The sequence below is a fragment of the Charadrius vociferus genome, unplaced genomic scaffold, assembly GCF_000708025.1.
Source record: "Charadrius vociferus isolate BGI_N301 unplaced genomic scaffold, ASM70802v2 scaffold770, whole genome shotgun sequence".
Classification (NCBI taxonomy): domain Eukaryota; kingdom Metazoa; phylum Chordata; class Aves; order Charadriiformes; family Charadriidae; genus Charadrius; species Charadrius vociferus.
The window spans coordinates 722,697-735,326 of NW_009646395.1; the positions used below are offsets into that span (position 1 = coordinate 722,697).

Below are 12,630 nucleotides of genomic sequence, written 5' to 3' on the forward strand. Positions count from 1 at the left end.
TTTGGGAGGCCCAGTTTGACCTGAACCTCTGATCTCTTGCTAAAATGATTCTGCATTTTCTTGTGGAAAAAATGTGTGTTTTGCATTAGATTTTTCTGAATTTGTGAAATTATTAAATATGATGACATGGTACTTTCAGATAATTAATTCTTGTATCAGCTGGAAGACTTATAGTAAGCTAATGAAGCTTAATAATCCAATTTAGATGTACCTTCTAAGGATCTTTGTACGTATGTATTTCTATACACGTACACAGAGATCCATACTTAAACACGCCACATAAAGAGTGTTAGTGTTGACTTGTAAGAAAAATGTGAAGTGTTACTTAAGCAGGAGGAAATTACTTGAGGGAAAGATGGAACTGAGTGATATTGGTCACCTTATTTCTGTCAAGTAATCTCAGCATCTTGCAAAGCAAGGACCTTGGGAACTGTATTCCCCTGTGATTAACATTCTGGTCAATCAGCTAATGCAGTTATGGTTTAATGTTTAGCTCTAATCAATAGAGCCATCTGGGAACAGTGTATTAGAAAAATTGAAATATTTTATAGTTCAAAGACTCTTGGCCATGTTGTGTATTTTCTATAACATGATACATCATAGATAACTATTTAGAGATATAATTTGTAGAGTTTAATAAGTGTTGTGTGTCATGCAGTTGCAGTTTTCCATGTGGATTTTAGTTTGTTTGGAGAGAAGAAAAGCAAATATTACCTTCTAAAGATTTCGATACTGTCATGCAAAAAACTGCACCCCACTGAAATGACTGAGTGATTTGTATTCTGTCCTCTGAAGCAGCAGCAAGATAATAGCCATTATTCCCACTAAAACTACTGATGCATTTGGGGAAAAATAATAAAAAAAGTTTTGTCATGGACAGGTACTGAGATTAAATGAAAGTAGCTGTGCTGGTCTGAACTGCTTTCAAATTAAAACAAAAAGTCAACCCAGGAGGACAAGAAATGTGCTAGGACAGATGAAGATGGAGAGGAAGCACAGGAAACATTCCTGAAATAACAACAATTTACTTTGTAGTAAAATTGTACATTGAAAAAAAATCAACCATTCCTCTATAGTTTGAGAAAATATTTGCTTGTATTATTAAGAGATTTGTTTTCTAAGAACTTGAGATTTTCACAGATAAGTGATACAAACCAGACTTTTTTTTTAATAATAATTAAATACTACCATTTAAGATGCGAGGTTGTTTTTTTAACAGTAAATGTGAATACCCTCAACTATTTAAGTTAACTTTCTATTTTCATAATTTTTGTTGGGGGGCAGGAAAGAGATGGGTCAAACATTATTGGAGACCGATGTGTAACAGACTGACACTGTCTTCCCTTGTCATTTTTTTGGTGAATGGGCAGCATCTGACAGATGAAAAGTATTTATCTGTCAAGGGTGTGTTTAGCTGATGCATATAATAAGTCATTTCTTGCTGTCCCATTACAACCTGAAGGCATCTGATTTCTAAGGGCTGTCATTTCACTGCCTAACACTGCCATTCATTCCTGAATGGGGTATACACAGGAGAGTTTGTCATTTTTAAGCGATATTTTCTCTTGGGATTGGGGTAGGAACTGTCTCTCCTCCTGACCATATCATTAATATGTATTTCAGTAGCTCTTTGTAAATCTAGAGTCAAATATGCATCAGTACTGTTCTTTGTTCTCTGTAGAGTTCTTATGTTAACACATTAATGATGTAGCAACATTCTTAATTCTTAAAATAAAGAATTTCTGATTTTGATGGGGAAGGCAGGAATATTCACATGATTTATATTAAGATACATAGTTTAGTTTCTTTGAATAGCCCTTTGCAGGCATTTTTCTTTTACCATTGACTAGTTAGGGAATTTAAACTCTTAGAATCTGTAAATCACATACATTAAGAAGCTGGTCATGAATAGGAATACAGTGTGCACTGAAAATTTGGTGATTGAACTGATATCCATAAAAATTAAAATGTGGAGACACTGTGTGCTGTCTAGTTGTTTTTTATTCTTTTATTTAATGCTTATCCATGCTTCTGACTACTGTCAGCGCTGCTGACATTTACAGATGGGTGCATGCATCTTTCTTGGTTTTACTTTAAAAAAAAAAGCGATGTTCTGTCTTGAGCCTATGCTGTGTGCTCCTTATACCTGAAATGAATACAAACTGCTCAAAATCATTACTGTCATTGTTACTGAAAACCATGTATATAATGTAACTCTGTAAAGTGTTGCTTATGTTAAACCCCCCCTTTTTTTGTTTTTGACTTCATGCAGGTAGAAGAGGGCTGGTGGGAAGGTATACTGAATGGAAAGACTGGCATGTTTCCTTCCAACTTCATAAAGGAATTGTCTGATTCTGATGATGTCGGAATAGCACAGGAAGAGCAAGTAAAGCCAAGTAAGGAAAAAAATATTATTGGTGTTGTGTATTTATGTCTGTGTCTTTACCCACTAACACGCTGATAGGGTAGCGTGATCATATCTCTTACTTTAAAGTGTTTTTGAATGCCATGTTCTTGATTTGTGCTGTGAAAGGGTCAGATGATAATGATAAATGTGTACTTACAATGCTACCTGAGTTTTAATATTGGCATTGCTCCCTGAGCTCTGTTAAGACTTGCCGAGCTGCAACAGACCAAGAACAGAGAAGGCAATGTTGATTACTGGATTTGTATTTCAAAATGAATTACAATTTATGTTTTTGTCTTTAGATGTGGAAACTGAGCAAAGTAACCAAACATCTACAAAGTGGCTGTGCTTATTTAAATGAGGGATTAAAGTGCCATGCTTTCTATAATGACTCCAGTAGATTTAAGGATTCATAATTATTGGTGTGGGACATGCGGCACTTTTTCCCTCCAGGTGCTGAGCATGTTACTATCACCTCCGTCACCCACTGCCCCAGCAGCCAAAGGGAAAAAGGCCAGAACTGGGACATGGACTTTGTTCTCTCACTTACAGTGGGCCAGTACTGCTGCAGGTGAAAAGCATGTTTGGTAACTAAGTTTGCAATAGTATAAGCATGGTAGTGGGTTGTCCTATTTATAACTTCCCTTGGAGAATAACCTGAACCAAAAGTATGTTGTTATATGAAATGGACACATGTTGGTAGTCATGTTTTTTCTGTTATTCAAACAGATATTCTTATTTCCTATTTCAGTGGTCAATTCTGAATCTTTAGTGAAAAGGAAAAAAGTCAATTGTATTTACATATTTGGGTTAATTCCACAACACCTGCCAAGGTCTTCCTATTTTCAGCACTGCAGATATTCATTGCTATGTAGCCTTCTTCTGAGATCTCTGAACAAGCAAAAGTGAAAAGAATCCCAAGATCTTTGTAACCTTATTGCAGCTGAAATTTACCAAAGCCTTTATAGTTCACTCTGTCAGTAAGAGGTAGGAAGTTATAATACTTCCTCCCTCAACCCCCCCCCCCCCCTTTTACCATTTAAGGCAAATTTATCATCTTTATTCCATCCCACAGAAATAAGATCCTAAAAAAACTGACCTTTGCAATGATGAAAATTTTTTTGCATTGTTTTTGTAATGGAGTACCTATTCATGTGTAGTGGTACTGGTGACCTAGTCATGTGGTCAGTGTTGCTAAAGGTATTTACAGGTAACGTTCCTCCAGACTGGAATGAAAGTATTTTTAAGGAAGTTAACAATTTTAGTGTGATGGAAAGGGAAGAAGGGCATTAAGTGAAGTTGCACATTTCAGTGAGATTGCAAGCTGCTTTCTATAACCTGTATATGCTGTCATGAATTTCGTTCATTATAAACACGGTGAGTCTTGGAAGAACTAATTGTATAGATGTAGTTTCAGCTCTGGATTCTGTAGTGTTTGATACTCTATAAGGTAACTGCTACTGTTCAGGATGGAATAACCCAATTTTATCTGTATGAATGAATGAATATTCCTTGCCCAGGTAATTTGGTAATATTTAGTTTATAATGAGCATCCTAAAAATGTCTCTTAACAAAAATATACCTTGGAGCGTGTAAAAGCAGCCACAAAGCATTAGCTTGTTTCATCAATGTCCATAATGGTGCATGCTTAGTTCAAGCTCAATTTTATGCGCTGCTTCTGACTGTCAGTGGAACCAAAACCTGTGATACTTGTATTGAGAAGATACTGGTAACACAGATATCGTTTTTGTCACTTGAACTAAATTGAAGATAACTATAGTGGAGAGATGGGTTTTCTTCTTTCTTGTATGTAATTTAACTCTTTAGAGGTGCTTTGTGGGTAGCTGAGATGATGTGTTATTAGGAGCTATTTTCTAAATAGCAAAATACCTATAAAACAGAAGAACGCTTTAAACGTCCTCAGAGAGAGACAGGGACTCAAGGAATGTTGGGATTCTTATGGGGGTTTTAATGCTTTTTTATTTATTTTTCTTAAAGTAAAACCATCAATTTAAAAACTGCATTCCTCTAGCAGAATTATGGGAAATGTGGGTCAACTCAGTTCTTTCTACATGGTTTATGTAATTGTTATAGGTGTTGCTCTCTAACACATGGTGCTTTATGAGGCTTTATTCAGGTACACTGACTACCCGGATTTGAAAATCTCCATTATGAGATTGCAAAAATTTCAGCAAGTTTATACAACTGACAACTGAATGATAATCTCATTCCAGGTATCTGTGCTTAGTCTTAAAACATAGCAAAATAAAAACCAAAAAAGTAAACCCTGGAAGATTTGAGCATTAGGCTAGCATTACTGTTGAAATGCTCTGGGTAACATCTCAAAAGGGTGTAAGTTCATGCCTCTAGATCAACTCCTTCCTCTGTGGATGACAAGACATGACAGCACTTCAACTCTGCAATAGCTCCTTTTTGTTTCGCTGGACACATTGTTTGAATATGTCTGTATCACAGGACGTAGTAAGGCAGAAACCTCGAATACGAATTCTAGATAAGGTAGCACTGAGGTGCTGCACGTTGAACGACAGCCTTAGGCAGTCACTGAGGTTCTACACAGCTTCTAGAGAGGCCTAGAAAGGGTTGGGGGATGGCTCTGTAATCTTCAGCAGCAACTTTGAATACTTCAACCGAGCTTATACAATGGATAAGGTAATACTTCGCAGGTTTACTGCGAGACTTGGGAAGGTAGCATGGGATCTTTGGAGAAGGGGCACGGTGCAAACACAAGAGTATTTTTTAGTTAATACTTAAAATTAATGCTTTGGTTAAACTTAGGTAAACTTGATCTTTTAATCACATTTTACAGACCCTCCCTAAAGAAAGCTTTTTTGGAAGACCAAATGCAATTTTTGGTGAACTCAAAGTGGAAGAAATACAGAAGAGAAAAATGATATAACTTGGCTCTTTAGGAATAAGGTTAATAAAAGTGCTTATTTATCTGTCCTGCTGTTAGTACCTACACAGGCCCAGTGGGGAGAAAGGTTTTGTCTGATTTCATTGGTTTTGTTGTGTCAATGTAGATTTTATGGCAGATCAGAGTAAATGGCCAGAAGGAATTATCTTGGTTTCTTTTCACATTCTGCCATAGACTAACCTCAGAAGTTTCTTCAGAACAAAAAAGGTCCTTTTTTGAAAATGTCTGGGGCTAGTTTTGGAAGTGCCTAAATATTTCTGAATACTGACCTGTCCTTCCCCTCAGATTATGGGTACTCAGCAGATGGGAAAGTTAAGCAGTATTTTTTAAAGCAGATTGTTACAAGATCAAAAGGTTGTGGGTTTGGGGCTTTGTTTGTTTGTTTTTAAAGTATTTGTCCCAGCTGAAAGGTGACTGCCAAATTTTTTGTCTTCAAAGGTACATTTCGGAATGTAAGTATGGACAGGATCAGGTATCCTTAGAGTAAACAACAGTTCCTTTTCTTTAAAGCATCCTCTTAAATTAAAGCATTGCTTTTCTTTGACCGATGGTTACAGCATGAACAGGAAGTATGCATTATAATTTAATTACTATATTAAATGGATACATGGATTATGAGATTATTTTCTAGATTTCTCAGATATCTAGTAATTATTTTCAGAATATTTTCAATACTACATCTTGCCACTACAGCCTGTCGAGAAGCAAAAAGTTGTCACGTAGTCAAATAAATCATATCTGAGAGAATCACAACTTAATATTAAGGAGATGATTTCAAAAGTATTTTAGTATGTTCATGGCAATGTCATGACATCATTTAAAGGTGGCCTTTTATACCTTGCTGTCTCTTCTGTGTCTGTTCAGGAATTGCTATGCCTCATGGTATGTATCAACTATTTTTAGAACCTGTTAGTGATGGCCACTGAGAAGTCATGACTGCTGGAGTTAAAACTGATGGTAGATTCATCAGCTGATGGTTCAGGCAGGCAACCTCCTATATTTTGAGTTCTTAAAACTTTAGATGTCCATTACTGTGTCTCTGGCTCTCCTTAGTGTCATGAAGCTTAACATACCTTTCTTTTAGCAATTTCTTAATTGTTGTTTGACTGTTTTAATAGCATTCTTTTAATGGTATTCTGTAAAAACAAAGTGGAAAGATGCATTTGTGGCTTTCTTGCTTTCTCAGTATGTAAAAATAAGGCAAGGAAGAACTTTTGTTGCTAATTAAACTGCAACGACAAAATAATGAAACAGCTTTTTACAATACATAAATGACTGTAGCTTTCTATTTTCTGAAAGTCCAACAGAATGATATGCGGGGAGGGGGGAAATACACATTTTTAGTACCAAAATCAGTGTGATGCTATGTTGGGACAATTCACATATACTGGCTATTTTGCTGTAATATTTTACTGAATACATTAATTTTTATGATGGTATACCTAGGTGAGGTTGGCAACAAGCTGACATTGGTATATTCTGGGGCTTACTTGGGTGCCTCAGGTTTCAAAAAAATCAACACACATAACACCTCAGCTGCTCGTGCCTTTACCTTCACTTGAACTTCATAAATGTCGGAGCATGAGTTATCTTGCTATCAAAGAAGAAAACCCCAAGAAATTAGTGGTTTTGATAATAAAAATGTTATCTTAAAGATTTGAGATGGAAAGTGGGATTTGTTTTTTTTTTTTTTGTTGTTGTTGTTTTGTTGTTCTCCTTTTTAATTTTAGCATTTTGGTTTTGTTAATGTGTGCCAAGTCAAAACACCCAATTAAGCTATTGGCTGAAAAAATGATTTATTCAGGTTTTAGTGTCCTATCCCTTCAACTAAGCATTGTTTAAGACCAGTTCCCATGTCCAAAAAATTTCTAATAAGTCATCTTGGAAAGATGCAGTATTTCTGATGCTCACAGGATCCTGGTATATTAAAGAAATGTGAGTATTTCAGTGCCCTGTTTGGATGTCAGCTGTGCTTGTTCGAGTGCGCTACATCTGCATCAGGAGTGTTGAGCCACTGTGAGTACATCATTGCAGTAATACTTTTTTTCAGGCTTCCCCTGTGCTCCATGAGGAGGCTGAATAAGACAGACAAATAATTTCATTTGCAAGTCTCGCAACTTAATGGACATCAGACAAAACCTAAGAAAAAATGCATTCTGTTGGACATTGTAAAGAACAGCTTTAGCAAAATCATGAGATTCTTTTATCTGACATACATGTAGTAAGAATATTTTAACTTCATGTACAATCAGATACTTTTATTAATATTCTCGTTGTTTTGCTAATGAGGCTTTAAAAATGTTAGTGACTGAAAATACAGATTAAAACCTCTTCCTCTCCCTTCTTTTTACCACCATTCGATCTCTTCACCCCCACCCTGCCCCTTCTCTTTTTTTTCCTCTTTCCTTTTCTTGCCTGCTGTCAGGAAAATCTGCCTTTGAAGGGACAATTCTGTACAGAGTGGCACCGGCAAAGATTGACAGCTACAGACGCTATAACAGTGAGTGTGTTTCAAAATCAACAAGCAATAGCTTTAGTCCTCAGTACTTGTTTGATTTATCTACACTTGTAATATGTGCCACTGCTACTCACTTATGGCTACTCTACATGCGTATATCTGTCTGTAAGCTAAAGTCAGTTTGCTGCTGATGAACTGCCTAGCCTTAATGCAATGAGAATGCACTCGTTCCTTCTGTGCATGTGTATGTTTTATGTCCATATAATGTATGTGTGTAAGACCACAATAAATTTTGAATTACATGAGATGTTTGGCTCTCAGCTGTGGATTGAAATTAAGATCATTTAGTCCCATCATTATTACCACCTGAAACATGAAGACTATTATAATAACCACAAATCTTTGAATTACAAGTCCTTCTGCTCTAAAAATAAAGTTCCCATTGTGATTGCTGAATTCATAAAATATGCTTTGCTTTTCTTAAAGAACATTGTGGGGTTTGTTTTGTTTGGATTTTTTTTTTTTTTTAAATTTAACGCATGCTCTGCATTTGGCATTCTGTCTTTGACAGCTATTACTCACAGCATTTTGGCTGATACATTTTTTCTGCCAAGGAAGGTAAAAGATATAAAGCTACTTTAATTTCATATTTGGGTTTTTGCCTCCTGCATTTTAGAAGCAGGGAACATGCTGCTTTTCATATGCTTTTGCTACCCTGTTAATACAGAAGAGTAGCGGATGGTGACATCAGATATAAGACACAGGAAGCAAGGAAGACAGAAATCTGTCCTTCCACCTGCTTCCTCATCGAGAAATCTAGCAGAAAGAGATCCTACTGAGTCACATTCAGTGTGACTAAGTACAAAATGTTCAGTTCTGTCCTCCGGTGAACATGATGTTCTGCTAACTTTGGCATCTGCTTTCATCCCAGACAGCCTTCTCTTCAGAAGATCCAAGCTTTCCTGCCCTTCTTTCTCCTTTCTGGGTTGGGGGTGTTTGCTGTCCTACCTCTGAGGACTTCCATCTTATGCATGTTCACAGCAAAGAATGAAGCAGTTGAAGTGGTGGTCTTCTATTCTGATAACTTGCACTTACACATTCTTTTTCTAAACTAAACCTGATATTTTTTTAAACAAAAATTGTTGTGGATGTGTGTAGCCCTGAGTATTTCCTCATGGAGAATTATCTCCTTGTCCACCAGAATTCATCTCTGTTCTGCAGCTGTTCTCAAGCTTCCAACCGAGCTCTTGCTTTGACTGGAGCAGACCACGTGGCTGGTGGTCTTCACATTTTTCTGCTGCTTCTCACCTTACAGTCTTCATGAGTCATGCATCACTCAAATTGCATGCATCTTGCAGAGTTCTTAGACCATTGTGTCCTCGAATCCACCTATCTGATGAGCATAATAAGGATTCATGAAGTGTATCTCCAGTATGCTTGATTTCTGACTTTAAGATCTAGCTTCAAATCAGATGCAAGGTCTGCCTTCGGAGCCTTTAATCTCACAACATTAATCTTTCTGGTCAGTGTTGCCCTAACATTACCTTTCAGAGTTTTTCAGAAACCTGCTCTCCATGCCCAGCCCCTTTTTCATTAAGTGTCAAATGGCCCTTCCTCTTTTCTCAAGTCATTTAGGGTGAGCCTAAGTGAAGTCAGGAAGAATTCAGTCACCTTTCCAGTTGTGCTACAGCTCTGCATTTATTTCTCCTTGTTAATAATACTGGCCCATGGTCATGCCATGCCACAGAAAATAAATTTGATCAGACTGATTTCACAGTGTGCAGGATTGGATGAGTATCTACAGGTATGCTTGATAACCAGCTGCAAGAAGACAGTAGACTACCACAGTAGATTGTCTCACATTGCTCTGGGCAACACTCATCTAAACTTTGTTTTTAAAGATGAGCAAAGATGTCTTGTTTAATACTACCTCCCTTGGCATTTGGTTGAGACTTGCATTTTTTTTTCATGCTGCAGAGGTGTTTTGCTTTCCCTGTAAAACTGCATCTCAGAAGGCCAGAAGTCCACCTGCATTTGGGGCCTGGTTGTTGCTTACTGGTTTGGAATTGGGACTGAAATGGGCAGTACACAAAATCAGATCATCTGGGAAAGTTTTAAACAAAAGGAGGCTTGGCATTTTTGATACTATCAGAGATGTTATCTCCTAAACTAACATGCAAAAAGGAGGGGTCTTTATTCTTCCTGCTATGGCTATTGGCCTCTCACTTCCTCGTGTCCTTCCCAAGCAGGCCTACTGAGGGTGTGGCGAGCTCCTGCCATTTCGCAGCGGATCTGTGGTCCTTATTTTTAGTCAAATATCCATGTGCTTATGTGTCAAGTGAAAATCATTTGGAGGAATTCCGTAGAATTGTTTTTGTTTAGGGATGTCTGTTTAAAGTTGTTTTAAACACACAGCTGCTCTAATTTCAGCTTTCTGATTTCTCCATGAGTTAAGCTCGAGTCAATTCATAGCTTTAGATTAGTTATGCCCAAAGGGTGCTTGGATTCAACTGTATCACATTGCATGAAGCGTTGCTCAACTTTTGAAGCAAGCTTAAAGCTTTTACTTTACAAATATATGCTTAGTGCTAAAATACTTTCATTTTCAAAGCCATTTTGCAACTGCTTTGTTTAAGAGAAAGTCTCTTATTTGACCAAGGTCTATAATAGCTAAATGCTGTTAAATTAGTGTCTAGCTGCTTCTAGAGATACCTTTCACCAAAATATGCAAGATTGTCTCCTGCATAATCACTCGGCCTTGCCTTCATATGCTGACATGGCTTTTTTGGTCATTAGATATGACAGGCTCTGCTCAGCAATAATTCCAACTCCTTTGGCATTCTGCTCATCAATCTGCTGTCAGAAAATTTTTGCTACTGCGTATGTTGGGCGAAGAGGGACCCACAGCAACAAAAAATTACTTGTTATTTTGTTGATCACAGCCCTTTTTTCTCTCATCCTGCAACTTTCCTGCAGCTCCACGAAAAATGCTTCTTGGATTTTAATTTTTTTTTTTTAATTTTTACTGGTTTATTTTCTCTTTCTTCCTTCGCTTTCTTTTTCTTCGAAGGTGCTTTAACTAAGGAACAGGGCAGATACAATGCTTGATTTGACAAATATTTGCCTCTCTTTCCTTATATGTGGATCCACAATGCTGTCAGTAATAGATATTAGATATAATGGAAGAAGATGAGACAGGATCGTTGAAACAGAAATATTCGTGAGTAACCTTAATTGTGTTTTCTATTCCTCCACCACTTTTTTTTTCCCCACCCCCTCCCTGTAATACTTGAGGAACTGCAGCTGGTCAGAGTTTTCAAGGAAATCAATATGGTTGATGTATTTATGACGTTATTAACCCCTTTTAAGAGTGCCTGAATGTGAGTCAAGTTAAATGAGAAACCCAAATGTAGATTTTAACAGTTCTGAAGAGAGGACAGTTGCAATTTTTCACTTCTCCTCAACTTCTTATAGCTTGCTTACAAAGAAGAACGTATATTAAATACACAGCTGCTACAATGAAAAATAACATCTGAGAAAGAACAATGCTAAAATTGGGTGAGGGAAATTTTCATGATTAAAAATAAGCCTTCTTTTTTCTGGAGAAGGAATGTATAAATGGCGAGGGACTGGAGGTGGTGGGTGGAAAAATTATGTTGACTGGGGTGAAACACGTTAAATCCTTCTGTTCATTCGGACTCCCGCTACCAAGTGGTTTTCCATGAGTCTCACAAAAGACCGTTTTTTGGTGAGTGGCAGTTAAAGAAGCCTTTTGGGTGTGGTTGCTTGCCTGTCCTTTCATGTGTAATAACATGTTCCTATACTTGATGAGAACAACAATTGTGAAAAAGTAGTTCCAAAATGAAGACAGCGATGGTACAGTTGTAGAGCTTCTGAATGATTGTTTCTATTCGTTCTTACAGTATTTGGGGAAATGACTGGGGAAGAGGTGAAGCCACCAACTTCCGTATTGATGGCTGTGTGTTCATGCTGCAGAAGATGCTTGCGCTGTGTTGCCCTTAATGCGTGCTGCTTCGTGGTGCTGGACACCGCTCCCCTTTTCCCTGCATGATTTCTTGTGCAAGAATAAAAATCTCAGAGCTGTTTCTTAGGTGGCAAGCACTGTTGTGCTAAGGAAAACAAACATGCTGAAAGGAAATGACAAAATGTTTAGATTACACGGTTTCATTTCTTCAAGGAATATAACTGAGAATAACAAATAATGACTAATATTGAGATAGTCTGCCTCAGCTATTTGTACATGTATAAACCACTCTTGGTAAATTTGTTTTCTGAAAGCGTGAATTTATTAACCTTTAAACTACGAAGGATCGACACGGCTTTGTTCTACAGTAATATTTCAAATCAAACCTCCTGTTCTGGTTTTTATTTTTTTATGATGCTGTGAAGTGTTGTTGATGATGGCTTTGACAAAATACAGGACCTTGACAGAAAGCAAGCTCAAGATAAATACCTCATAGACTGTAGGTATTTGTTCTGTCTTCTCCAGTATGTGAGGAAAAGGAAGGAGGACAGTTCCTGTCTCATCTACTGCAATTGCCATGTATAGCTTCACCTTCTTTGTCATTCAGATCAGTCACTCGGGCATTCCAGGCTGTCGTTCTCTAAATAGAAGGAAAGGACATATTTCCCCTCGCTTTCCTTCCCTTCTGTAAAAGGCAAAAATCTCAATAAGCTCCATTTACACAGTTCTTTGTTCTATTAAACACAGTTGACAGCGTTTCTCTCTGGCTGCCAGACCAAATCAGGAGATCCTTTGCATTGTCTCAGGTGTGTGCCTCTGAACAGCTGACCTTTACATTGCTTAAC

The 12,630-nt window shown here is 37.3% G+C and overlaps 1 protein-coding gene across 1 annotated transcript in view; it reads left to right on the plus strand.

The window, feature by feature from the left end:
* The window catches only part of LOC104294849 (SH3 domain-containing kinase-binding protein 1-like), a gene marked incomplete at its 3' end in the record, with an annotated part of 200,492 nt that overhangs the window by 112,121 nt on the left and 75,741 nt on the right, over nt 1-12,630 (plus strand). The window contains exon 5 of the mRNA XM_009894511.1: nt 2,273-2,396. Coding sequence (XP_009892813.1) covers nt 2,273-2,396 — 124 coding nt within the window. The remainder of the gene's footprint in view (nt 1-2,272; nt 2,397-12,630) is intronic.